General features: G+C 37.5%; 1 protein-coding gene across 1 annotated transcript; it reads left to right on the forward strand.

Moving 5' to 3' along the window:
• Positions 1 to 15,258: 15,258 nt before the first annotated feature.
• Positions 15,259 to 24,993, forward strand: LOC306873854 (FERM domain-containing protein 7; the record flags this gene model as incomplete). Its single annotated transcript, XM_079423364.1, has 12 exons — positions 15,259 to 15,387; positions 18,113 to 18,217; positions 18,543 to 18,585; positions 19,475 to 19,553; positions 19,658 to 19,755; positions 19,872 to 19,986; positions 20,477 to 20,624; positions 20,756 to 20,851; positions 21,383 to 21,546; positions 22,640 to 22,708; positions 23,797 to 23,872; positions 23,947 to 24,993. 12 exons carry the CDS (start codon positions 15,259 to 15,261, stop codon positions 24,991 to 24,993), a joined length of 2,169 nt encoding a protein of 722 aa, XP_079279490.1.
• Positions 24,994 to 25,763: the final 770 nt, after the last annotated feature.

Consider the following 25,763-nt stretch of genomic DNA (forward strand, 5'->3'; position numbering starts at 1 on the left):
AGTTAATCCATTCAAATCCAATTTAAAGGAGAGAGTGTATAACTAGTCTTAGACTGACATGCTTCTCTTTAAATGGTTAATGGACAGTAAATTAATGGTGCGAGAGCTGTAGAACCACACTGAACACTCAGTCATTTAGAGGCGAAGGAACAATTTGAAAAGTGATGGGTATTAAAATAAGGGTATTAATACAAACAAAAAAAGTGTTATGATGAATTTTAAATAATGTGCTACATTACCGCTGTCTAAAACTTTTTATTTTGGGTTTCATGACATTACAATGAAATAAACAGTTTTCTTGTTGTTCATTTGACATTAAAATGCATGTGATATCACAAAGTGATTTTTTCGTTTGACATCGGCACTAAGATATCTTCAATCATTTGTATGGTTTTCACATTTAGTTTGCTAGTTTTTCTATATTAAAGGGGGTTTGTAATATTATGTTAGGTTAGCTTCCATAAACTTTTTTTCGTTATTTTTCATCTTATCTATGTACCATATTTAATATAGACAAATGTTTTTTTATTTTATATAGTAAAATATATTTTTTATCCATAGTGATTAACAATATGTTTAATTCATGTAATAGACCTGTACCTTTTTATATTCTAGAGGTAAAGTTAACCATAATGCATTTGAAATTCATTCTAATTTACATGATTAACGTTCATTTAAAGGAATAGTTCACCCAAAAAAATGGGAACAGATTTGGAGAAATATTAAGCGTAGTGTTAGTTCTGGCAGGTCTCGCGAGTCAAGCTTACATCAGCTGACTCTCACGAATGAATACGACACCTATCACGGCATCCCTACATAAGTGCTATTCGGTATTATTCAGCAACCTGTTTGCTCGGGAGCAAATTACCCTCCTCCATCCCCAACTCCTCCTTTCGCCACAGTCAGGACTTGGCTTCTGACATTCCTGTTGAATCAGACTCCCTAATCTTGAGTAATGTGTTACACTAAATCGTAATTAAGTACATTAATGATATCTGCTTGGTTCTGTTCTGTTAATCCTTGGGGGGTTATTATTGCTGCTCTTGCTGAACAGATGAGTTTTTGCCCAGAACAGAACCATACCGCCAAACCAAACTGTATGCTAAGTGTCTATCATTGACAATAGTGGTCTTGACAGAATTAGCATTATATCACTTGCTTACCAGTGGATTCTGCAGTGAATGGGTGCCGTCAGATTGAGAGTCCAAACATCTGATAAAAACATCACAATAACTCCAATCCATCAGTTAACATCCAAATTCCTCCAAATCTGTTCTGATGAATAAACAAACTCATATCTTGGATGTCCTGAGGCTATATGATTAGCAAATTTTCATCTTACCTTTGTTCGTATATCACTGACAATAAATCATCTTGCTCACAGGATCAAAGCTAAATATCTCTGTAAAAAACAAATATATTATATTTGCATGTATTTGAAAGATTTGGAGGTGTAACCATCAAAATGGACTTAAACACAACTAACAAAATAAATTCAACATTTAAAATTACAACATTTAAAATGCAACTTAAACTCATTAAAATAGGAAATATTACATACATTGATACCATCTCTCAATACATGGATACATTATCATTGTTTGAGGGATTTGATTACACACACATATACACAAAATTGAAAAAAGGCAAGGTCAGTCGGTCAGAGTTTTGGCTATGCATCAGATCACTTGTAGGGATCAAGTAATGAGAGAATAAAGCAAGAGTACGGACCATCTATATAAGAATATATATATATCTATATAAGAATATATATATATATGAAAAGATCAGACAAGTGACCAAATGTCTGCAGTGACAAATCCAGATGCTCTGGAATGAACCCCGCAGGATGGACTATGATAACCTTGTGGACGAAGAAGCTTGATAAATCTATTATATAGTACACATACACATGTTAATTATCTGCCATTTCAAACCGGATGTGCATCTGTTCAAAGAATGATTTGCCAGAGTTAAGCGTATCACAAGCCGTCACGTCCAAAAAGAAATGACTGGCACATGTTTGAAAAAAACAGCTCAGTCTTAGACACACGCTCCCTTTATTTTCGGCAGCTCTTTGTCACTGTGCGCAAATGAGAACAGATGCGTTGCTTATCTGGCAGATGCTAAAAAAACACTTACATGAATTTTCCTCTTGGTTAAATGAGTCTGAGGTGACAGCAGCCTGACGTGACACTGATGAAAGGTGAAGTCTCCTCTAGCTCAATTTTACTGCTGTTATTGTAGGCCTGAGTTGAATTCAGACATTAGTTAGGCAGAGTTTAGTACTAATTATTTAACAAAGCTCTCTGGACTTTCGCTGAGTCAAAACATATCAGTATGACAATAATGCTCACATAAACAGCAGATTCTTTTCGTAATAATATTTGTGCTCATCAGATTAAATGAGAGTAGCACTGTGTTTGCTCTGGAATGTATTGCCAGGTGTTTACAAGCTTTAACAATAAGTTAAAGAATTAATAAATTCAATTATTAATGTTAAATTATAAATTAAGTTAAATAAATGAATAAATGAATGTAGGACAGATCATTTTCGGAGCTGTGTTGAATTATATGATTGTGCATTTGTATTTGAAATCACTACAACGGTAAATAATATTCCCTTTGGTTGAAAACGTGAAAAAAAATTAAAAGACTTTCCCCCAGGTATACTGTTAGGAAGAGAAAATTTGCTTAAATATTAAGTAACTTGAAAGACAGCAACTTGATTTTTTTTACTATACAGTATGTGCAAATATTATATATTATGGTATAAAAATAATTAAATATTTTATAAATGTATTAAGAAATTAAATAGTTTATAAATTACATTGTATTTTTATCACATGTAAGTATGAAATACACTTAATATAAAATGTTTGAATTAATTATACAAATATTATTTTATGAATAATAATATTTTTTTAAACGGTTAAATATTTTATAAAAAGAGACTGGGGTTGTAATGCAAAACGTCAGTAGTTATCTCCCAGTCATGCACAGATTCTAAGGGTGTACAAAAACAATAAAATAATTATTATTATTAAAACACACTCACTGGCCACTTTATTAGGTACACCTTGTTTGTACCGGGTTGGACCCCCTTTTGCCTTCAGAACTGCCTTAATTCTTCGTGGCATAGATTCAACAAGGTGTTGGAAACATTCCTCAAAGATTTTGGTCCATATTGACATGATAGCATCACGCAGTTGCTGCAGATTTGTCGGCTGCACATCCATGATGCGAATCTCCCGTTCCACCACATCCCAAAGGTGCTCTATTGGATTGAGATCTAGTGACTGTGGAGACCATTTGAGTAAAGTGAACTCATTGTAATGTTCAAGAAACCAGTCTGAGATGATTTGAGCTTTGTGACATGGTGCATTATCCTGCTGGAAGTAACCATCAGAAGATGGGTACACTGTTGTCATAAAGAGATGGACATGGCCAGCAACAATACTCAGGTAGTCTGTGGCGTTTAAACAATGCTAAATTGGTACTAAGGGGCCCGAAGTGTGCCAAGAAAATATCCCCCACACCATTATACCACCACCACCAGCCTGAACAGTTGAGACAAGGCAGGATGGATCCATGCTTTCATGTTCTTTATGCCAAATTCTGACCCTACCATCTGAATGTCACAGCAGAAATCGAGACTCATCAGACCAGGCAACGTTTTTCCAATCTTCTATTGTCCAATTTTGGTGAGCCTGTGCGAATTGTAGCCTCCGTTTCCTGTTCTTAGCTGACAGGAGCGGCACCCGGTGTGGTCTTCTGCTGCTGTAGCCCATCTGCTTCAGGGTTTGATATGTTATGCGTTCAGAGATGGTATTCTGCATACCTTGGTTGTAACGAGTGGTTGTTTGAGTTACTGTTGCCTTTCTATCGTCTCTAACCAGTCTACCCATTCTCCTCTGATCTCTGACATCAACAAGGCATTTTCGTCCACACAACTGCCGCTCACTGGATATTTTCTTCTTTTTTTTTTCAGACCATTCTCTGTAAACCCTAGAGATGGTTGTGCGTGAAAATCCCAGTAGATCAACCATTCCACGTTCAAAGTAACTTAAATCCCCATTCTGATGCTCGGTTTGAACTTCAGCAAGTCGTCTTCACCACATCTAGATGCCTAAATGCATTGAGTTGCTGCCATGTGATTGGCTGATTGGCAATTTGTGTTACCAAGCAATTGAACAGGTGAACCTAATAAAGTGTAGTGTGTGTGTGTGTGTGTATATATATATATATATATATATATATATATATATATACTGTTTTAATAATAATGATTAAATTATAAATATAATAATATTATATAATAATAATATATACATGTGCATCTCAATAAATTAGAATGTCGTGGGAAAAGTTAATTTATTTCAGTAATTCAATTCAAATTGTGAAAATCGTGTATTAAATAAAATCAATGCACACAGACTGAAGTAGTTTAAGTCTTTGGTTCTTTTAATTGTGATGATTTAGGCTCACATTTAACAAAAACCCAACAATTCACTATCTCAGCAAATTAGAATACTTCGTAAGACCAATAAAAAATTGTTGGCCTTCTGGAAAGTATGTTCATTTACTGTATATGTACTCAATACTTGGTAGGGGCTCCTTTTGCTTTAATTACTGCCTCAATTCGGCGTGGCATGGAGGTGATCAGTTTGTGGCACTGCTGAGGTGGTATGGAAGCCCAGGTTGCTTTGATAGGGGCCTTCAGTTCATCTGCATTGTTGGGTCTGGTGTCTCTCATCTTCCTCTTGACAATACCCCATAGATTCTCTATGAGGTTCAGGTCAGGCGAGTTTGCTGGCCAATCAAGCACAGTAACACCATGGCCACTGAACCAGCTTTTGGTACCTTTGGCAGTGTGGGCAGGTGCCAAGTCCTGCTGGAAAATGAAATCAGCATCTCCATAAAGCTTGTCAGCAGAAGGAAGCATGAAGTGCTCTAAAATTTCCTGGTAGATGGATGCATTGACTGTGGACTTCAGAAAACACAGTGGACCAACACCAGCAGATGACATGGCAGCCCAAATCATCACTGACTGTGGAAACTTCACACTGGACTTCAAGCAACATGGATTCTGTGCCTCTCCACTCTTCCTCCAGACTCTGGGACCTTGATTTCCAAATTAAATGCAAAATTTACTTTCATCTGAAAAGAGGACTTTGGACCACTGAGCAACAGTCCAGTTCTTTTTCTCCACAGCCCAGGTAAGACGCTTCTGACGTTGTCTCTGGTTCAGAAGCGGCTTGGTAGCCCTTTTCCTGAAGACGTCTGAGCGTGGTGACTCTTGATGCACTGACTCCAGCTTCAGTCCACTCCTTGTGAAACTCTCCCAAGTGTTTGAATCAGCTTTGCTTGACAGTATTCTCAAGCTTGCGGTCATCCCTGTTGCTTGTGCACCTTTTCCTACCCAAATTCTTCCTTCCAGTCAACTTTGCATTTAATATGCTTTGATACAGCACTCTGTAAACAGCCACACCTTTCAGTAAAGACCGTCTGTGACTTACCCTCTTTGTGGAGGGCGTCAATGTTCGTCTTCTGGATCATTGCCAAGTCAGCAGTCTTCCCCATTATTGTGGTTTAAAAGAACAAAAGATACCCTAAATTTATACTGTAGGGATGGGGTAATTTATTGAAACTCAAATGTAAATATTCTAATATTTTGAGATACTGATTTTTGACTTTCATGCGCTGTAAGCTCTAATCATCAAAATGAAAACTAAAAAACTTGAAATGTTTTACTTTACATGCAATCAATCTAAAATATATGAAAGTTTCACTTTTTGAAATAACTTACAAGAAAAAATTAACTTTTTCACGACATTCTAATTTATTGAGATGCACCTGTATATATATATAAATAATATATATGTATATATATATATATATATATATATACATACAGTATATATATATATATATATATATATATATATATACATAGAGAGCGAGAGAGAGAAAGAAAAAAACAAACAAACAAACAAAAAGATGCAATCAAATCAATCAGTTAAACAATAAACAAATATAACATTCAAAAATAAAATTTGCTCATCCTTAGGCCATCCTAGATGTAAATGAGTTTGTTTCAATGATATAATTGATGTATGCTGGATTTGTTTCTTACAAACACGCAGCTTTTTCTGCACAAGATGTTAATTTTGGCAGAAGTCGTGGCCTATTGGTTAGAGAGTCGGATTTGTAACCCGAAGTTTGCTGGTTTGAGTCTCAGGTCTGGCAGGGTGGGGGGAGTGAATGTCCAGCGCATTCTCCACCCTCAATACCCTGACTGAGGTGAGACCCTTGAGCAAGGCACTGAACCCCCAGCTGCTTCCTGGGCACCGCAGCATTGGCTGGATTTGTTTCTTACAAAAAAAGTGGGGCTGCCCAGTGTGTGTGTGTGTGTTTGTTCACTTCTCACTGCTGTGTGTGTGTGTGCACTTGGATGGGTTAAATGCAGAGCACAAATTCCAAGTATGGGATAATATACTTGGCCACACGTCACGTCCTTTCCTTCCTTTCCTAATAGATGGACTGGAGAGGTGTGGATTCCCATTCATTGCAGAGGATCCATTGGTGAAGTGGTGTAAGAAGAAGACATTTTCAACATTTTTTTTATTTTTGGATAACCTATTTTTAAAAATTGTTTTAAAAATTACCTTTCCTCTTGTCTTACATTGTCTCTGACAAGTAGTCTTTCTTCTTCTGCACATGTTGGCCCTTGTTTACTTTCCACCATAATATTTCCACCCCTCCACTCTCTTTTATATCTCCCTGGTGCAGAGAGATTCTCTCAGTTATTGTTAGACTTCATCTGACAGAACATACCATTCCTTCACTGATTCCTCTCGTTCCATCAGTTTTCCTGGCGGAGGAGAGGAGTTTCCTCTGGGCTCCCTGAACACTAGCCACTGCAAGGCTCTAAATCATCAATGTATCACTTTTGACTCATCCTTCTGCTTCAAGTTCATCTCCGGGTTTGGAAGGCCAGGTAAGAGCTGGCACCAGGTTTTACAACTTTCCGTTCACTCTCCATAAAGGCAGAGGGAAAAAATGCCTGGCCAGGTTTTTTTCCACCAAGTTGAAGATATCACTGCCTTGGTAAAAAATGAGAAAAACACTGAGATCTGGAGCTGGAGAAACTGATACAACCCCATACAGTCTCATCAGAAACAAACATTCATTGCGGTATCCAGAGTATGTATAGCTAGAGTTATTTGACCAAGTTGTAGCATGTTCTTACTACATGTACTCCATAAGCATGATCATGATCATTTTCTGATTTATTGTGTTGTTAAGGCCTGCTTAAATTTCAAATCTCAATATTAAGTCCTTGTGCACTGCAATGTTGAGCATTTTTTCATTTTCATTTTAGCAAAAATGGGAATAGTATCTTCTACTATTAAAACTGTGTAAAATGCTAACTGAATTTGCTTTCAAGTGTCATTCAGTCTAAGGATAGCATTAGTATGTGTGAAGGAAACCTGCTGATGTAAAATCTCACAAATTTAAGCATTGATTAAACACTAAAAACCTTGTTAGTTACAATCTTCGACAGACCAATGCCATCAGTGCTATCGCCTTAATGAAAAAGGAGCAAAAAGTGCTAGAGGTTTTAATTGGTACTATAAATATTAGTTACTCCTGCATCAAACTAAGTCCAAATGAAACTCTAACGCAGTATGAAGAAAATATCTTACTAAACAGAGAACAGGATATGATTTTGAGCTAAATAAATGTGTGATGCATACAAGCATCTATTTTCAGCATTGTGCAGGCACAAGACCAAAAATGTTGAAATCCACCCAGATAAGGTGAAGAAATTAAAAAGTCAACTTGAAGGAAAAAAGTTGATCCATGTGATAATGGAGAAAACACCAACAGTTTCAGCCTCTTTCATCTGTATTCAACCTCAAATTCCCCAAAAGTTCAATCATAGGACAGATCTAAAAAACCTCGGCTTGTCTTGTTTTAATCTAGAGTGTCTATCAAGTATATACCTGGATTTATGGTACCTTATGAAAGCAGTTATTTTTTGCTTGATCCAACAGTAGCACAATCAATCAATTGTGATGGTGCTGTCATTGACCTGTGCTAATACTTTTAGTTTTTTAAAATACACCACCATTCAAAATTTTAGGGTCAGTAGGATACTTTTATTTGGTAACATGCATAAATTGACCAAAACTGACAGTAAAGAAATGGATAATGTAAATGTATAAATATATATAGCAGCACAATTGTTTCTCAACGATAAAATCAGCATATTAGAATGATTTCTGAAGCATCATGCGTCACTGAAGACTGGAGTAATGATGCTGAAAATTAAGCTTGGCATCACAGGAATAAATGACCTTTTAAAATATATAAAATAAAAAAAGTTATTTTAAATTATAATAATTTTTAGTGGTTATTGTATTTTTGATCAAATAAATGCAGACTTGGTGAGCATAAGAAAAATGCCCCCAATTTTTGGGATGGTGGTGTGCATTACTGTACATAGCCAAAAAATAAAATAAAATAAAATAAAAAAAGAAGTGTTGAGAATTTATAAAGTTCAAACTGCAAACTGTATCCGTCTGATCAAACTATTCACACTGGCTTTTGTGAACTGGATCAACCATTCATTAAGAAGATCAGACTATTTCTTTAAAAGCATTTTTTCTAGCCAAGATGCCATTTCTCTTGCCTCTCTTTGCAGACCTTTCTGAAGATCAGAGGTTTGGCTTGAGGGGTTAATGAGTGTCCAGATTTATTCTGACACTGACCTTCTCTCTCTGCAGCAGGAAACTTATCAGTGGTATTAATAGATTAATGAAATCGTAAGCAAAGCTATTAATCATCTCAGGAGTATCCTGTCACAAGTTTAGCTTTCAGCAGGTACTCGACTCTCTGTTTCTTGTTGGCATCAACCCTGAAATGAAACAACACAGACCTGCACTTCAGATAAGTGCGAGACTGACTGAGACAGATCTTATGTAAATACAATCCACATCCTCGGGCAGATTATAGTGTCCTCCATATAATGGACAACATCATACATTACGAATAACCACAAATGGAACTGTTTTATAAATTTTAAAATGTATTTTTTTCCACGTGATGCAAAGCTGAATTTGTAGCAGCCATTACTCCAGTCTTCAGTGTCACATGATTTGTCAGAATTCTAATACGCTGCTTTGCTCAATAACATTTCTTATTATCAGCAATGTTAAAAACAGTTATGATGGTTAACATTTTTGTGGAAACTGTGATACATTTTGTTTTCGGGACTCTTTGATCAATAGAAAATTTAAGAGAACAGCATTTATTTGCAATTATAAATGTCGTTATAAATGGGAAGTTGTGGCCTAATGGTTAGAGAATCGGACTCGTAATCCAAAGGTTGTGGGTTCGAGTCTCGGGCCGGCAGGGATTGTAGGTGGGGGGAGTGAATGGCCAGCGCTCTCTCCACCCTCAATTCCACGACTGAGGTGCCCTTGAGCAAGGCACCGAACCCCCAACTGCTCCCCGGGCGCCGCAGCATAAATGGCTGCCCACTGCTCCGGGTGTGTGTTCACGGTGTGTGCGTGTTCACTGCTGTGTGTGTGCACGTTGGATGGGTTAAATGCAGAGCACGAATTCCGAGTATGGGTCACCATACTTGGCAGTATGTCACTTCACTTTACTGCCATTATTGATCAGTTTATTGCATCTTTGCTGAATAAAAATATGCATTTCTTTTTAAAAACTAAATCTTACTGACCCCAAGCATTTGAACAGTATAGTGTACTATGTTGTCTGCAATGTTGAGTAAGTTATTTCCAGAGTTTTGACCAAGAACCCTTTTCTTCTGCTGTCTTGATACTGCAGAAGTACATGTGTTTTATGTTGATGACAATGCATTTTCTTGAACTTCTGCTTGAGACAGCATATCTATTTAAAAACTTTCTTAAAAGTCACCAATTGCTGCTGTTACATGGCTGAGGTTTGAGGAAACAAACCATTAAACATCCCAATTAACATACAAAGTGACCATTATGTTTCTCCATATAAATTCCTCTGTCTAGTCGTTTAAGCTGTGACATGTAATCTCATTTAAAGAAAAGGAGATTTAAAAATCAAAAGAGAATGAATCCACATTAACGTTTGTTCCATGGTGTAAAACAACAGGGGTTTAAATTTAATTTCAGTGTGGATAAAGGGATTGCTCTCCCTATCTCTCCCTCTCCACCTACTTCCTTTATGAAGCAAAGACGGAGTCTGATCCTGCAGTGTGGACGATTTTAATAAGCTGTGACATTGTCCTTGGTCATGACATCAGCTGGAGAGTGAAGACACAGGAAGACTTCTCATGAGACATGGACCCCAGAGGGGTGAGTGGGTTGGAAAAGGATTGGGGATGTCTCGTAAGACAAGTGAACAAGTTATTAAGAGCTCAAAGACACTTTCATATCCTTTTTGTTGTTGTTAGACATGCCATACCTGAGGGCTGCATATACATTAGCTGGAAATTTTCTTGTGAACTTATTCATACATAGATGAGGTTTCTTTCTTCAGGGTAGGACATTAAGAGATATGTAACATGATTCACTCATAAATGAATCATGAAGGGACAGTTCCCCCAAAAATGAAAATTCTGTCATTAAATACTCACCCTCATGTCATTCCAAACCCATAAGTCTTTCGTTCTTCTTTGGAATGCAATTGAAGATATTTCAGCAATGCAACTACCATTCAAGGCTCAGAAAGGTAGTAAATACATTGTTAAAATAGTCCATGTAATGTTATGAAGCTACGGAATACTTTTCGTGCAAAAGTAAACAATAACGTGTGGTACTTCACTCGTGAATGTGTGTCTAAGACTGACAGGAAAGAGATGAAATTGTTGAAGTTGTTATTTTTGTTTTCTTTGCACACAAAATGTATTCTTATAGCTTCATAACATTACGGTTGAACCACTGATGTCACATGGACTATTTTAACAATGTCTTTACACCTTTCTGGGCCTTGAACATGGTAGTTGATTGCTGTCTATGAAGGGTGAGAAAGCTCTCGAATTTCATCAAGGTCTTACGGGTTTGGAACGACATGAGGGTGAATAATGGCAGAATTTTAACTATCCCTTTAACTCACTTACTCGCCACATACTTTTCTAATACATTCTTCATTATCTTTCATTTTGAAGTCTCACCTTACATTTTTGATGTGAATATCCTGCTTCTCTCATCACATTATAAAGTGGTGTGTGAATAAAAGGTCTAAATACGTTTTTGAAAAAAGTCTCTCATGTTCACCAAGGCTGCATTCATTTAATCAAAATACAGTAAACATACTATTAAATATTATTACAATTTAAATAATTTAAATAAGTAAGTCTTTAACTGTATTTTAAAATTTAATTTATTCCCATTACGGTAAAGCCGAATTTTCGGCAGAAATTCTTCAGAAATCATTCTAACATACTGATTCGAATGGTAGTGAATGTTTATTGCAAGAAAAAATTTATATCATTAAAATACAGCTACTTTTGAATTACTGTAAATGGAAAAAGATGTTTTTATGCATCTACTGTACAACATTTCCTACAAGCAAAGGGTAACTGTTGACTTTAACATAAAAAATATTATTGTCCAGTACCCTTAGATGTAAAGTATTGGAAATTTGAGAAGCAGAATGATAAACCACACAAACTGAACCACCAGAAGCAGGGGGGGGGTGCAACCATAGGGGATTAGCTAATGGGAAGACAGTTTAAGGCAGATGTTTGGCTAGATACATGGATTTGAGTGTGTAGGTGAATGAATCATCAAGGGCAAAGTGGCTGGAACGGTTTAGACCTTTTCCAGTGTCTATTTTTTCTCAGACCCCCAGGGTGAGATGAACCAAAGGACCACTGACTGCTTACTAAATTAACAGAAGAGCTTTAAAATATATCACCCTTCTCATGCCAGGCGGTGTATGACATTTTCCAAATGACACCCTTGACATTTTGTAGTAACTCTTTCTGGGCATTTGTGCTTTTATATCCTTCAAGTGGAAAATGAGTAATAACAAGAAATAAAAAGTTTAAGGTGGGAGAAACAAATGGATGAGACAATTTGCCATTTACACACATCAATAGATAGCAATAGGTGAAGCACTCACATTTGGTGAATATTTTTAGTATAGGGTTATTTTTTAAAACCTATGTCATGAACTTCTATTACAGATATTATTCACATCTTGCACGTCTTGGAGGGCATTTACACTCAGTCAGGAATCTGATCAAAATAATGTCAAGTCATCAAGTGTAAATAGGCTACCCCTTTAAAATCTTGACTACAAACAGACATTTAAAATTTCCACCATTTCTGTCCAGGAAAAAACAATCTACAAAATGTTTGTGACAGCTTGCCCCAGAGACAGGGCATGTGAAATAGGTGTTTGAAACTAACATCCAAAACGGCTAAATTTAAAAAGCATTCATAGTTGTCGTCTGAGTCAACCTCCCAGGTCCCTGCAAACAAAAATTTGTTTAGCTAAGGTTCCCATTGAGTTAAGAATATGTTATTTCTGATCGTTGTCTGAACGTTTCAAACAGCCATTTTTTTTTTATGATTTTCTGTGAACATTAGAGACAACAGTATGGGAATGTTCTATTTTATAATTTTGCAAACATTATGGGAATATTACTTTTGAAAGTTCTCTAAGACATCTAAAACTAATACATAACATAAAAACATTTAAAATAAGAATAATGTCCAACTAAAATATTTCAGAAGAAAAGTTCCAAAAATTAATGTATGAAAATGTTTTTGTGCTAATATTTTGAAAGCATTATAATAGACCAAGTTAACTTTTTCATGACATTGAGAGAAGCCCCCCAGAAAGTTCTGAAAAGGTTCCTTGTGACCTACTGTTTGGTTTAGGTGTTCAGCTTTAGGGGTTCATTTGTAAAGCTTTAACTTATGCAACAACTTTAAATACACTTTTTTATTATTATTAACTGATTGTTTTAGGCATCAGTTCCGTGACAAAATGTCGGTGTAAGTAGAAAAAAAAATGTGTGTAAAAAGTCATAGCAGAAATCAGCATTTCTCCAGATGTTGAATTTGTAGCACACATTAAAGTGGTCGTGGAGACGCTGTACATGAGCCTCAGAATACAGGTGGAAAACACAAAGACCGACAGGTGCTCGGAAAATCAAACAGGGCCGGTGGTGATGATGATGATTTGTGATGGAACAGTAGCAGCTGGTCAGCAGAGCTCCGGCTTCAGCTCCCCTTACAGGTTCCGCTCCGCCGTATCAAAACAAGAGATTACATTCACCTGCCCAGGAATACAGAGCACAATAGGTGAGGACAGGAGAAACACTTCTGATGTGTGACGTTTTTTGAGAGGCTGACATGTTATAATTAATTGTTTAATCTCTCATCGCACAGTTCTGTACTCTATTTACAGACATACACAGTTACAGTAGGCCTGTTTGTTTTTACCCGAGTCGTTGCTTTGGAATTCACTAGTAAATACTGCCACCTCCTGACATATATTAGGAGTTGCAGCTGAAGTATTTTCTCTGAACTAGAATTTCCAGGTTACTATCTACCTTCACCATTAGAGATCTATACTCACTGTTGTACAGTAATCGGAGTTAATAGATTTTACCGTCATGCTTACATGCTACAAATATTATAGCCTTTATACAATGTTAGTTGTCACATTTTACTTCACTGAATATTCCTTAAAGCACGGGTATTTTCGCGGGAAATTCGAGCATGGCACTGCTCATTATGTCACGCCTGTAAACATAAAGATGTTACTAGGCTATCGCATGTCAGTAGCCCCCAGGGCCGTCATTTGACACACAGCAGCCACAATAGCACTTATGTTTTATTTATTTTTTCCTTTTTATTCGAAACATTTCCAAACGCATTAACTATCACGAAATATCTCGAATCTCACCTTTATAGATTATGTTAGTTGGTCTATAATGGGCGATGGTCAAAGTAAACTAATAATGTAGTCTATTATGCATAAAAACCATGAGAGATTGGAGGGGGTTTAGGGATCAGGGGGTGGAGACTGGTAGGTTTAGGGGTGGAGATGGGGTGGTTTAGGGATCAGGGGGTGGAGACTGGTAGGTTTAGGGGTGGAGATGGGGTGGTTTAGGGATCAGGGGGTGGAGACTGGTAGGTTTAGGGATCAGGGGGTGGAGACTGGTAGGTTTAGGGGTGGAGATGGGGTGGTTTAGGGATCAGGGGGTGGAGACTGGTAGGTTTAGGGATCAGGGGGTGGAGTCTGGTAGGTTTAGGGGTGGAGATGGGGTGGTTTAGGGATCAGGGGGTGGAGACTGGTAGGTTTAGGGGAGGAGATGGGTTTAGGGATCAGGGGGTGGAGACTGGTAGGTTTATGGGTGGAGATGGCTGGGTTTAGGGATCAGGGGGTGGAGACTGGTAGGTTTAGGGGTGGAGATGGGTTTAGGGATCAGGGGGTGGAGACTGGTAGGTTTATGGGTGGAGATGGCTGGGTTTAGGGATCAGGGGGTGGAGACTGGTAGGTTTAGGGGTGGAGATGGGTGGGTTTAGGGATCAGGGGGTGGAGATGGGTAGGTTTAGGTGTATGTAAGGTGGGAGGAGTTGGATCTGGATCTTGTGTTCTGCAGTGAGGACCATCTCTCGTATGTGAGGATTCTGCAGGTAGGCTATACACACACACACACACACACACACACACATACATATATATATATATATATATATATATATATATATATATATATATATATATATATATATATATATATATATATATATATATATATATGTGTGTGTGTGTGTGTATTTATATGTATATAGCCTACCCCAATTTTTGCATTTTTTTTCCTGACAGTATATACATTTTTGTTCTCCATATACAAAATATATTATCGCAATATAATATATAATCGTATGATGTGGTGCATTTTTCGTCGGCTTTTCTAAGACTTTATTCAGCGTCTGCAACGATGAATAGCCTACATTGACAAAACTAAATATTTTACGAAAGCAATTTTGTGAACAACATAAACCCGTTGATTCTGCGCGTTGTAGAGTTCGAGACTTGTGTTTGTTGCGTGCTCTGGGTTGAGATCAGATCCAGTAGTTGCTGCGGATGCTGCTCAGTTTAAGATCAGGATGCGTGAACACTCGTCACGAGACCTCACTCCCTCACTACAGCATCAAACGGATAATATCACACATTATTTAAAAGAAAAGTGTGGCGCTTAAATCCTAAACAGACGCACAGAAGATGGGGGACAAGTTCGAGCTGCTGAAGACACCTGTCAATAAGACAGCTGTGGGGAAGAAGAGCAAGAACGAGAAACTGCGATTACGCGTCATCTTCTTAGACGACAGCGAGAGAGTTTTCGAGGTGGAGGTGAGAAATCATATATATATATATATAAATATACAGTCCGGGGCAAGTTGTCACAGGGGGCTATGGGTAACTACAAGGTTCACAAATGCTTGTTTTATAGCAGTGGTTTTCATAAATGCCAGGTTGAGGCAAGTTGTCACATACATATTTACTTGTTGCCTAAATATGTTGCCTTTTTCACTTGTGTATGATAGATTTTTCAAACATATTTTACAATTAGCCCATATAGTGTGCCAATATGGCCCTCTATTAAGGCATGTGGCCACAAATGGGAAGAATATGTTCAGTGAACTGTTTTTTTTTTTTTTTTTTTGGTGCTGATGTTCAAAAATAACCCTACCCTGTGAAATATTCAGTGAAGTAAAAAGTGTGACAGCACGTCTACCCTACTCCATAATTACATTTTGTAATGTTTCTTTTCCTGTCTGTATTAAATAACCACTTAAGAATAAGAGTTTCTTTAAAATGTATGGTGTAGCTGATAACAAGATAACATAATTGTGACGTTTAATCACTTATTTTTACATTGTAGTTATTTACATTAAATCAAAGTTAAATCAAAAAGTAGTTCATTAAAAAAAAAAGAAAGAAAAAAAGAAAAATATATATTTTTAATATACACACTAGACCTAGTCTAGTGTGCGTGTGTGTGTGTGTGTGTGTGTGTGTGTGTGTTGTTTGGGGGTGGGGGGTTGTCTTACTTTTGGTCCAGCTGTGTTTTTCTTGTAAAGGAGCATCATTTCATGTCCCATTATCCGCTTGCTGCTTCTGCTTCATGGGGGATGCTGTGTGTATCTGTGTGTACATGCCTGGGGGTTTTCACTGCTTTTACACAGCACAGCCTTGTCCTGCCAGTCAGAAAAAGCAGGTGAGATATAAAATCAGGGGGGTGGAGAGATAGACAGAAAAAAAGACAAAGAGTGAGTTAGTAGCCGTGAGGCATATGTGTGTCTGAATAGGGGTAAATATCGTGGCCAGCACTGAACAGAAGCTTGCCCTGGCCTCATTCCAGAGAGCATGCCAGCATTCCCCTACATCCTCAGGCAAAACAGGCAATTATTAGAGGCAGTGAAAAATACAAGAAATCAGAGAGAAAGAGGTTGTAGAGAGATTATCTTTTTTTGATCGATACTTGGTCAACAAAATGTAATTTCAGCATATTTAGTGGTGTTTGCTATTATTATATTTAAGGATTTTTTTTTTATTCCTACACCTAAGTAATATATATCAAAATTAACGACACCTCAGATTGTGTGGTTTGTGGAGAAGAGCAGTATTATTAGCCTACATAAGCAATACCTGCTAAAAGAACCAGGGGAAACCAGTTTGGTTTCCTGGTTGGCTGGTTTTAGATGGTCTTCCAGCCAGATCAGGCAGGTTTCAGAGGGGGCTTGGCTCAATCAGCTGACCAATTAAGTAAAACCAAATGAACACCAGCTTGACCAGCTTAAACCAATTAAGACCAGCCAACCAGCACAGGCTGTTTTTAGCTTTTTTTACTCATCAGCAGGGATTAGCTAATTAATGTAATTCAGTTTCATTAAAAGAGAAAAATATATAGTGACTAGTTTTCACTTGTTTTAATTGCCTAGACAGAAACAAATCTGAATTTTAGAAGATAAAACTTACACTTAAAACAACAACAACAACAACAACAACAAAAAAACTTAGAAATGAAAATGAGAAATGTTGCCTTGCAATAATACGGTACAGTCAAAATATTAAAATTACAAAAAAAAAAGACAAACAAAAAAGTCATATTTAATCTATTTAAACTAATAAAAATGCCAAAAACACATAACAAAATGACTAAAACATAAATTAAACAAAATGAAAACTGAAAATATAACAATAAAAGCTAATTCAAACAATTAATAAATACTATAATGTTATATAAGTAATACTAAAATAATGCTGCTACCTGGCATCATGGTGTCAGCTTTTGCACAGACAAGCACCACTCACATTTTCTGTAAAAAAGTAAAAAAAAGGTTGAGTATTTTGATGTAGATTGTATTCCCTGGACTCAATGTAAAGCTAGCACTGAATTAAAGTGCATGGTCAATGATGATTCACTGTTAAAGATCCTATTTGTTCTGAATAAACAGTGCAAGAAAGCAACCATAATGCTATCACAAGTATTTACAAAGTCTATTTTGGCATAAATTTACCCTGCTATGAGAGTCACAGATCTATCTTTGTACTGTGGTATGTGTTTCAACCTCTCTATCTCATACTTGTTCCAGACTTTATCCCTCTATCTTCTTCTCATGTTCCTTGTCTTTGACAAGATAATGGGGAGGTTCTATGCCCCGCTGTCACAGTAAATACAGGGTTCAAGATCACATCCTCACACACATATGTGCCCACAAACACACTCATCAGATAGCAACCCTGTATTTTGAGGCTGACTCAGTGAGCATCTGACTTTCCCAAAATTCTGTTTGAGGAGTTCAGTTTCTGCAGATTAAATTACCAGAGAAAGTTGCTCAAAGAGACACATTCTGCTCAAATCGCATCACCATCTCATTACCACCCGCATCAAGTAATAGAGATGGAAGAAAGAAGCAAATCTAAGTAATTTCACAGTGACACTGCAGTCACATCACTCAAAATTAACATTGATAAAAGCAGCACTGAGAGAAGTATCAATTTTGAAATGACATGTAAGATTTATAAAGCGGTTCTGTCTCTGTGCTGTGATTTATTATTCATCTTTCCACAGAGAAAGATTCTGGGCTCTGATTTCTTCAATAAGGTGTGTGGTCATGTAAAGCTGCTGGAGAAAGAGTACTTTGGCCTGGAGTTCCGTCACCATACTGGCAGCTATGTGAGTCAAAACCTTTGACCTGTCAATGACGTCAATAGCAGAGTTTGATCATAAACAGCCCAAAAATGAACATTTTGTCACCATTTACTCATCCTCATGTTGCTCCAAACCTGACTGTTCTTGGTTTAATAGCTCATTGCATGGCAAGATTATGAATAATGACTTCAAATTTGATCTGAAGAAAATATGGTTTGGAACAGTTGAACAATAAATGACATAATTTTCATTTCTTAGTTAAATCTTAGTTGCTATATTTGTCAGAACAGATTTGTTTGCTGCACCCATACAGTAGAAAATGAAATCAGATACTGTTTCTTCTATACAGGTTTGGCTTGAACTCCTGAAACCAGTGGCTAAGCAAATCAAAAGTGAGTTTTGTTGTGTCATATTTGTTTTGTTGTGACAAGTTACACTTGGTTAATTCTTTAGGTCACACTTTAGTTTGGAGACCTTCTCACTATTAATTATTAATTACGATTTTTGTCTAATAAACTCTTAATTTGCTGCTTATTAATAGTTTGTAAGGAATTTAAGTTAGGTTATAGGTAGGAATACGTGATTTAAAATATTGTCATGCAGAATAAGTCATTAATATGTGCTTTATAAGTACTAATAAACAGCCAGTATGCTAGAGAGAATTTGAGAATTAAACTAAAATTGTCCCTTACAATTTTTTATTATTATTTGTTTAGGCAAATGCTTTTTATCATAACTTATAATGGTGATTTGGGAGTGATGCATCAGTTTTGCTTAAGTTTTAAGGAGAAAGGTTTAAAATGGAAGGATTAAAATAGGGTTTCCATAAAAAGTGATTCAATAATTTATTGATCCAACTTGCACCCAAACTCTTTGACATGACACTCATTATACTGGCCTTGTAGAAAACTACATAAACAGCTAGAAATGCTGCTGACATGCTTTTTTGCAAGTCAGCAGCATTTTTTGCAAATGAACATACTTTTAGAAATACATAAAAATACTGTATCTTGAGAACATATCCCCTGGCACACCTTACCCCACTTTCCCTATACCCTAGATGCTTACTGTAGAATATGTAATCTCAGAAGTCAGTATTCACCAATTATTGATTCAGTTATTTCCTGGATTAAACCTTTTATTTACCATCACAGGTGCTTAACCATTAGACCACGGCTATCCACTTGATCTGTTGCATTTAGTGAATGTTAAGCTTATTAATAAAGTAGGCTTAATGCCAGTTTCATGGGTCTAATAAGATAGTGTGCTCCTCACCCATAGATATCAGTGATGTGGCGTTCCATTTTATAGTGAAGTTTTTCCCTCCTGACCCAGGACAATTGCAGAGAGGCTTAACAAGGTAAACCACACACACGTGATAATCTGATATATATATATATAGGCAGATAAATAGATGGTGATAGGTGATATGCGTTCAGTCTGACTACTGCCTCTTTTATACAGGTATCTGTTTGCCCTTCAGATCAAACAGGATCTGTCAAACGGTAGCCTTACCTGTCACGATAACAGCGCCGCCCTGCTGGTCTCTCATATACTGCAAGGTAACTCCTCTTACCTCGTTGAATGTTTACATAACATCAAAATACAACACTTTCAAATCTTACCTTTTGATTATCTCATGCATATTGTACTTTTCCCTCTCTGTCCCCATTTGTAGCAGAAATCGGGGATTATGACGACGAGTTAGATGCTCATCATCTTGAAAATAAGCAATATGTGCCAAACCAAGAATACTTGGATCACAAAATCATTCGCTTTCACAAAAAGCACAGGTAAAATACAGATACATGCCATGCAAGTATACCATAAAGATAATATTCCTACTGATATGCATATATAATGTAAAATGTAATGTCCTAATGTACACAGTGCTTGGTAGATCCGTTACTGATTACAAATTACATGACAAAAAGTGTAGTTAGTAACGTGATCTATTACAATGCACATTTTAGGAAATATAATCAGACTATTTTTGATTGTTTTTTGTTTTTTTATTACTTTTGATCTAATTTCTGACTTTATCACATTCATTTAAATAGGACAATCTTGTACCATATTGATATAAAAATAAAAGTGCATTAAACATTACATCAGGGTTTTCCAATCTGAACTTCACCCCCTTGCGGGGGTTCATAAATTGATAAAAAGGTAATAGGTAATAGTAAAAATATAAAATTAAAATAAATCCAATGGTCAAAATCTGTGTTTCCATGTAATTATAGTGGCTGGTCTGTGAGTTCAATTTTATTTTTATGGGGTCAGAGGTCACACTCCTGCTGAATCAGATGTGCATTTGCTGGAGGTTGCCCGGAAAATGGACATGTATGGGATCCGTCCTCACCCTGCCCATGATGGAGAAGGCATGAGGATCAACCTTGCTGTCACACATATGGGAGTACTAGTCTTTCAGGTACTGTACAAAAATATATGCTTACTCTTTAGCCGTATAATTAGAAAAATGCATAAAAACAAATATACACAGCAGCCTTAAATGCAGCTTAGAAATTTAAACTCTCTCTTACATGTTTATACCATTATCAGGGAAACACAAAGATCAATACCTTCAGCTGGGCTAAGATCCGAAAGCTGAGCTTCAAGAGGAAACATTTCCTCATCAAACTCCACACTGAGACTGGGGTGAGAGACACAAACGATCCCTCCATAGCAACAGCTGTTTTTACATTGGAATCTGTGGGGAAAAGAATACAATAGTTCCTCAGCAACACTTGAAATAATCTTTCTCATTATACATCATAACTGCAATGCCTGTGCTGACTTTTAGATTTACATTTAGTCACTTAGCACACACTTTTATGCAAAGCTGGCAGACTTACAAATGAGGAACAGCACAAGCAATTTATCATGAGAGACAACAGTATGATAGAAAATAGAGGAAAGATAAACAATATAAAATGCAAGAAGGGAGATACACAACTTTTGTTTATCATCCTAAATAATCCACACTGGAGTCCACAATGAAGTGGTAAAATTCCAGATATTTTATATTGATGATTTCCATAAATATAGGAATGTATTTCTAATAAGCTAGCATAAGGATGAAAGCATTTAATTTGAGGCTGAAAATGCTTTAATGAATAATGAATGAATTTTACATGGAATGTTTAGTAATATCCTCATCTGTCATTCACTCAACTCTTACGGAGTTAGCCTTCAAGGAGAGACACCGTTGAGTTTTCCATGGCCAGCAGAGATGTGTGTAAGGCATTCTGGAAGATGTGTGTGGAGTATCATGCTTTCTTCAGACTCGCCGAAGAGCCCAAGTCACATCAAAAGTCCATTCTGTCCAGTAAAGGATCCAGTTTTAGATACAGGTACGTGACAGAGAGACTTTAGATTTTGTGGAATGCAATGAGAAGCCCAGTTGTCTAATACTTTATGCTATGATCCTTCCTAATCATCTTCCATAAACCCTCTGAGAGATTATAATGAAGATATTAAACAGTGTAGTTCTAATCTTCTTTGCTAAACACACAACAAGATAATTTATTCATTGGTTTATATGTATGAAAGTGCTTTCAGTCTGACAGCGACTTTATTGAATGATGAACTGATGATTGGTAAAATGAGTGACGGTAATCACTGGCAACACAAAGTGGGTCTGTCTAGCGATATGACAAAGTTGAGAAAAGCAGCGATGTGGCAATATGATCAGATACTATAGTTGAGTGTAGGCAAGATGCAGAAGTTAATGTCACTGTGAGTGATTTCAGTCTTCTGTATAATATATCTCTCCCCACATACAGCAGTATAATAAAAATATGTGGAAACTGTGTCAGAAACAGTCAGCATTCTGAGTGAGTTTGATTCATGTATTGGCAATCATTGATCTTGTTCAGCATATGGTGCATCATGCACAGCTGGATTTTATATACAAATGAGAATATTTACAAAAACGGATTAATTGTCAAAATAGAATAGCTTCTTGTTTTTACAGTAATATACACTACAGTTTAAAAGTTTCATACTTTTGTTCAACAAGGATGCTTTAAATTGGTCAAACAAAATCAATGTAAGGACATTTACATTGTTTAAAAAATATATATTTAAAATAAATCCTGTTCTTTTGAACTTTCTATTCATCAAAAAATGTTGCATTGTTTTAGTTATTTCAAATTGTGATAATGATTCACAATATTGCTTCTTTTACTGTATTTGATCAAATGAATACAGCCTTTGTGAGCATAAAAGACTTCTTTCAAAAAATTAAACCCAATACCAACCCATCTGTAATCAAATTTTCAAAAGCTCTGGCCAGTTATGCAGCCCAAAAATAACGTTAGGGCATCCAATGGCAGAAAATTCAAATGTTCTATAAAATCACTGTCAGTGTGAACAAGGCTTGATGATATATTTTTTGATCAGTAACAGTTGACTCTTTTTATTCTTACGATTGTGGTATTGTAGTGGCAGGACACAGAAGCAACTTCTTGAGTGTGTAGGCTCTGGAGACAAGAAATATTTGCCTTTTGAAAGGTAAGATGTTATGCTGGGTATTGTATGTTATGAAATGTTATCATTTCACGAGTTCGCCCTTGCGTATAATGAACAGAGTCAAGGTTTATGCGTATTTGGCGTGCTGTCCGGGGAGAGGGCTCCGAGCTCTGTAAATTACTCCCGAACCCGGGGCACTCCCCCTGTCCGGGGAGAGGGGTCCGAGCTCGGCATTTAGCCCGGACCCAGAGCGCTCCCCCCGAGCTCCTCCCCACGCTGGGGTAGGAGCGGGCTGATGGTGAGGAGTTGGGGTGGAGGAGGGATGCTAAAAACTGTAGAGAGAATGAAGGTAAGATGGCTTGGTCTATTTATAGAAGTTCTCTCTCGGCTGATAGGATAGACTGAGTGATTGCTGATGGTGAATTGGCCGTGTTAATTATCTGCGCGTGCTCCTCCCGAAGTTTGTTAATAAAACATCACGTAGTTTCTAAGCCACTATTGGGAATAATCAGAATAGCAAAAATGATACAATTGTCTGCTGCTGGCTTAGACAATTAGGTAGTCCTGACCTAACACCAATGGTTGAGTCAACATTACTGTGTTGAGCCCCTCAAACAAAGGCCCTCATGAGCACACATCTGAAACATAAAACGTCAAATAGGACACCCTACAGTGTCATGAACGGACAAGTGATGACCATTTCAAGTACACAAGAGCACATCAAGTGCACCATTTGGGACAGAAACCAACAGAACAATAACAAATGCACCACAGTTTTTACAACTTTGCACCCTTTCAAAAGGCACTAATATGTAACATTTACATACTAATGTGTACACTTTATGTACAAATATGTACCTTTAAGGTACTAAAATGCACCTTTTATGGGTAAATAAGGTACAATGGTGTACCCTTTGAAAGGATGCCATTCCAGTGACAGCTTTTGTGGCTTTTTTATGAGAGTGTAGGGCATATCAACCTACAAATGGTTTAAAGTTGTCTTTGAACATTAAACTGCAATGTGTTTTAACATTTTAGTTGCAAGAACAGAGCCTTTAGGGAATTGAACAGTGCTGTAGGGGTTTGTTTTTCACTGCATCTATACAGCCTGTTTTTGCACTTTTTTTCAGAAGTTACTGCAAGTCTAAATATGACACTCGACAGTGTAGATCCTCTCCTGACATACTGACTGATGTCTCCAAGCAGGTATTGTACTAGTTACTTACATTTCGGATGTGTTTTTGGATCTTGTTTTTCACATTTGTTTCTTCCTCCCATAGCTGTACGAGCATCTATCTCCCGACCCTACCGTTGCTGGGCAACACAGCGAACAGACAGGCGTAGCAAAGCGCAGCCTCTCTGCTGTAGAAGTCATGTTCGCTAATGAGCTGGAACGATCCAGGCCCTTGTCACGAAATCCTGCCTTCTCAAGCAACTCTGCCTCGCCCAAGCTCCGTTCCCTTTCCACATCAGGAGCGGAACATCGTGGTAGAGGAGCTCAGAGACAGAAGGCAAAGAGACGATTGTCTCCTAGCGCCCAGCATCTTGTGCTCCTCTATCCTAACACGCCCCATCTACAGTTCCACCCAGTGCTGCCAACCTTCCCACTCGCCACTCACCCGTATCTACTGCAAGACCACACGTCCTCATCCCTAGACCGCCTCCCTCAAACTCATCACAATCATGTGCCTCTGCAATACTTGCCCAGACAACTTGTTCATTCGTCCTTGCCGTCCTCTTGCTTATCGCCACAACTCCAAAAGCAGCAGGAAAGGCTCCGTCCCGCCGGCCGGGGACAATCGAGATTGTACCCCAGAGAAGGACTAGGACTAAGGGTTGGGTTGAATAGGAAACTGGACTTGAGTGGAGTGGAAGCGGGCCATTACAGCGACGACTCCACCTTTCAGACCGGTTTGCCGCGTCGAGCCTCAAGCCAACCAGACTTCAAATTCCAGCGACCTACACTTGCCTCCAACGCCGCTGCCTATGCATCCGAGTATCGCCCTCTGGGATATTATCCACACCTTTCTCGACAACAGGTTCCTACCAGGCCAACCTATCTTCCTCTAAGTCCCACCCCACTCCCGGAAAGACCCACTTCTTTATGCGTACTCGGCACAGGTAGTTATAGTGATTCAGATTCAGACACTTTCTACCCCTACTTTCCTGCACTGGGTAAAGTGGTGCGTTCTGGTCCGCTGGCACGCATGCGCTTTTCTTCTGGGAGCCTCCAACTTGATGAAGAAGATGGAGAGGAAGAGGACTTGGACTGCCCAAATGATGAGGAGAACACAACTCTCACCACTGTTAAGGTGTTTAAGTTGTAGCCATGGGCAGAATCTTGAACTAGACTGATGGGGCTCAACAAATAATATAAACATTTGGGGTCTGCAGACCTTGCACTCTTAGAAGAAATGGTACAAAAAGTGTACACTTTCTAAATGTACACCTTTGTACCTCATTTAATCCTAAAGGATTCATATTAGGTTCCTTAAAGGTACCTAAATCAGGGGTGTCCAATCCTACGGGGCCCTTTATGGGACATGGTGGTGGCAAAAATTCGGGGTGAGTGGAAAAAATTTGGGGTGGGAGGAAAAAAATATTTTTCAAATGTTTTGCGTTCTCTCGCAAATATCTTTGCGTTGCCTCGCAAAACTTTAGCGTTCTCTAGAACGCTAAAGTTTTTTCTCCCCCATAATACTCTTAAGGTAGGCTAATGAATGGAAACGGTGATTTAAAAATACCAAATCGTTGCATTCATATTCTGGGCTATTCTGCTTTATTAATAGTAATATTATTAATAAGGTTATTAATATTAGCCTAATAATTTTATTAGTATTTATTATTATCAAATTTGGTCCTCCAATGTCACTGTTTTAATACATTAAGCCACATTAAGCATTTTAGAATGTCCCAAAACCGTGCCTTGAACTAACCACTTACTGTATTTCTTTATACTTGAGTCCAAGTTCAAAATAAAATTCTATGAACCGCTCCATTGTGAACATACGAGCTGTACCAAATTTTTCCCACCACCATGTCTCATAAAGGGCTCCGTACAATCCTGCTCCTGCACTCTTAAATATAAATGTTCCAA

Source organism: Barbus barbus, assembly GCF_936440315.1.
Source record: "Barbus barbus genome assembly, chromosome: 8".
NCBI lineage: Eukaryota > Metazoa > Chordata > Actinopteri > Cypriniformes > Cyprinidae > Barbus > Barbus barbus.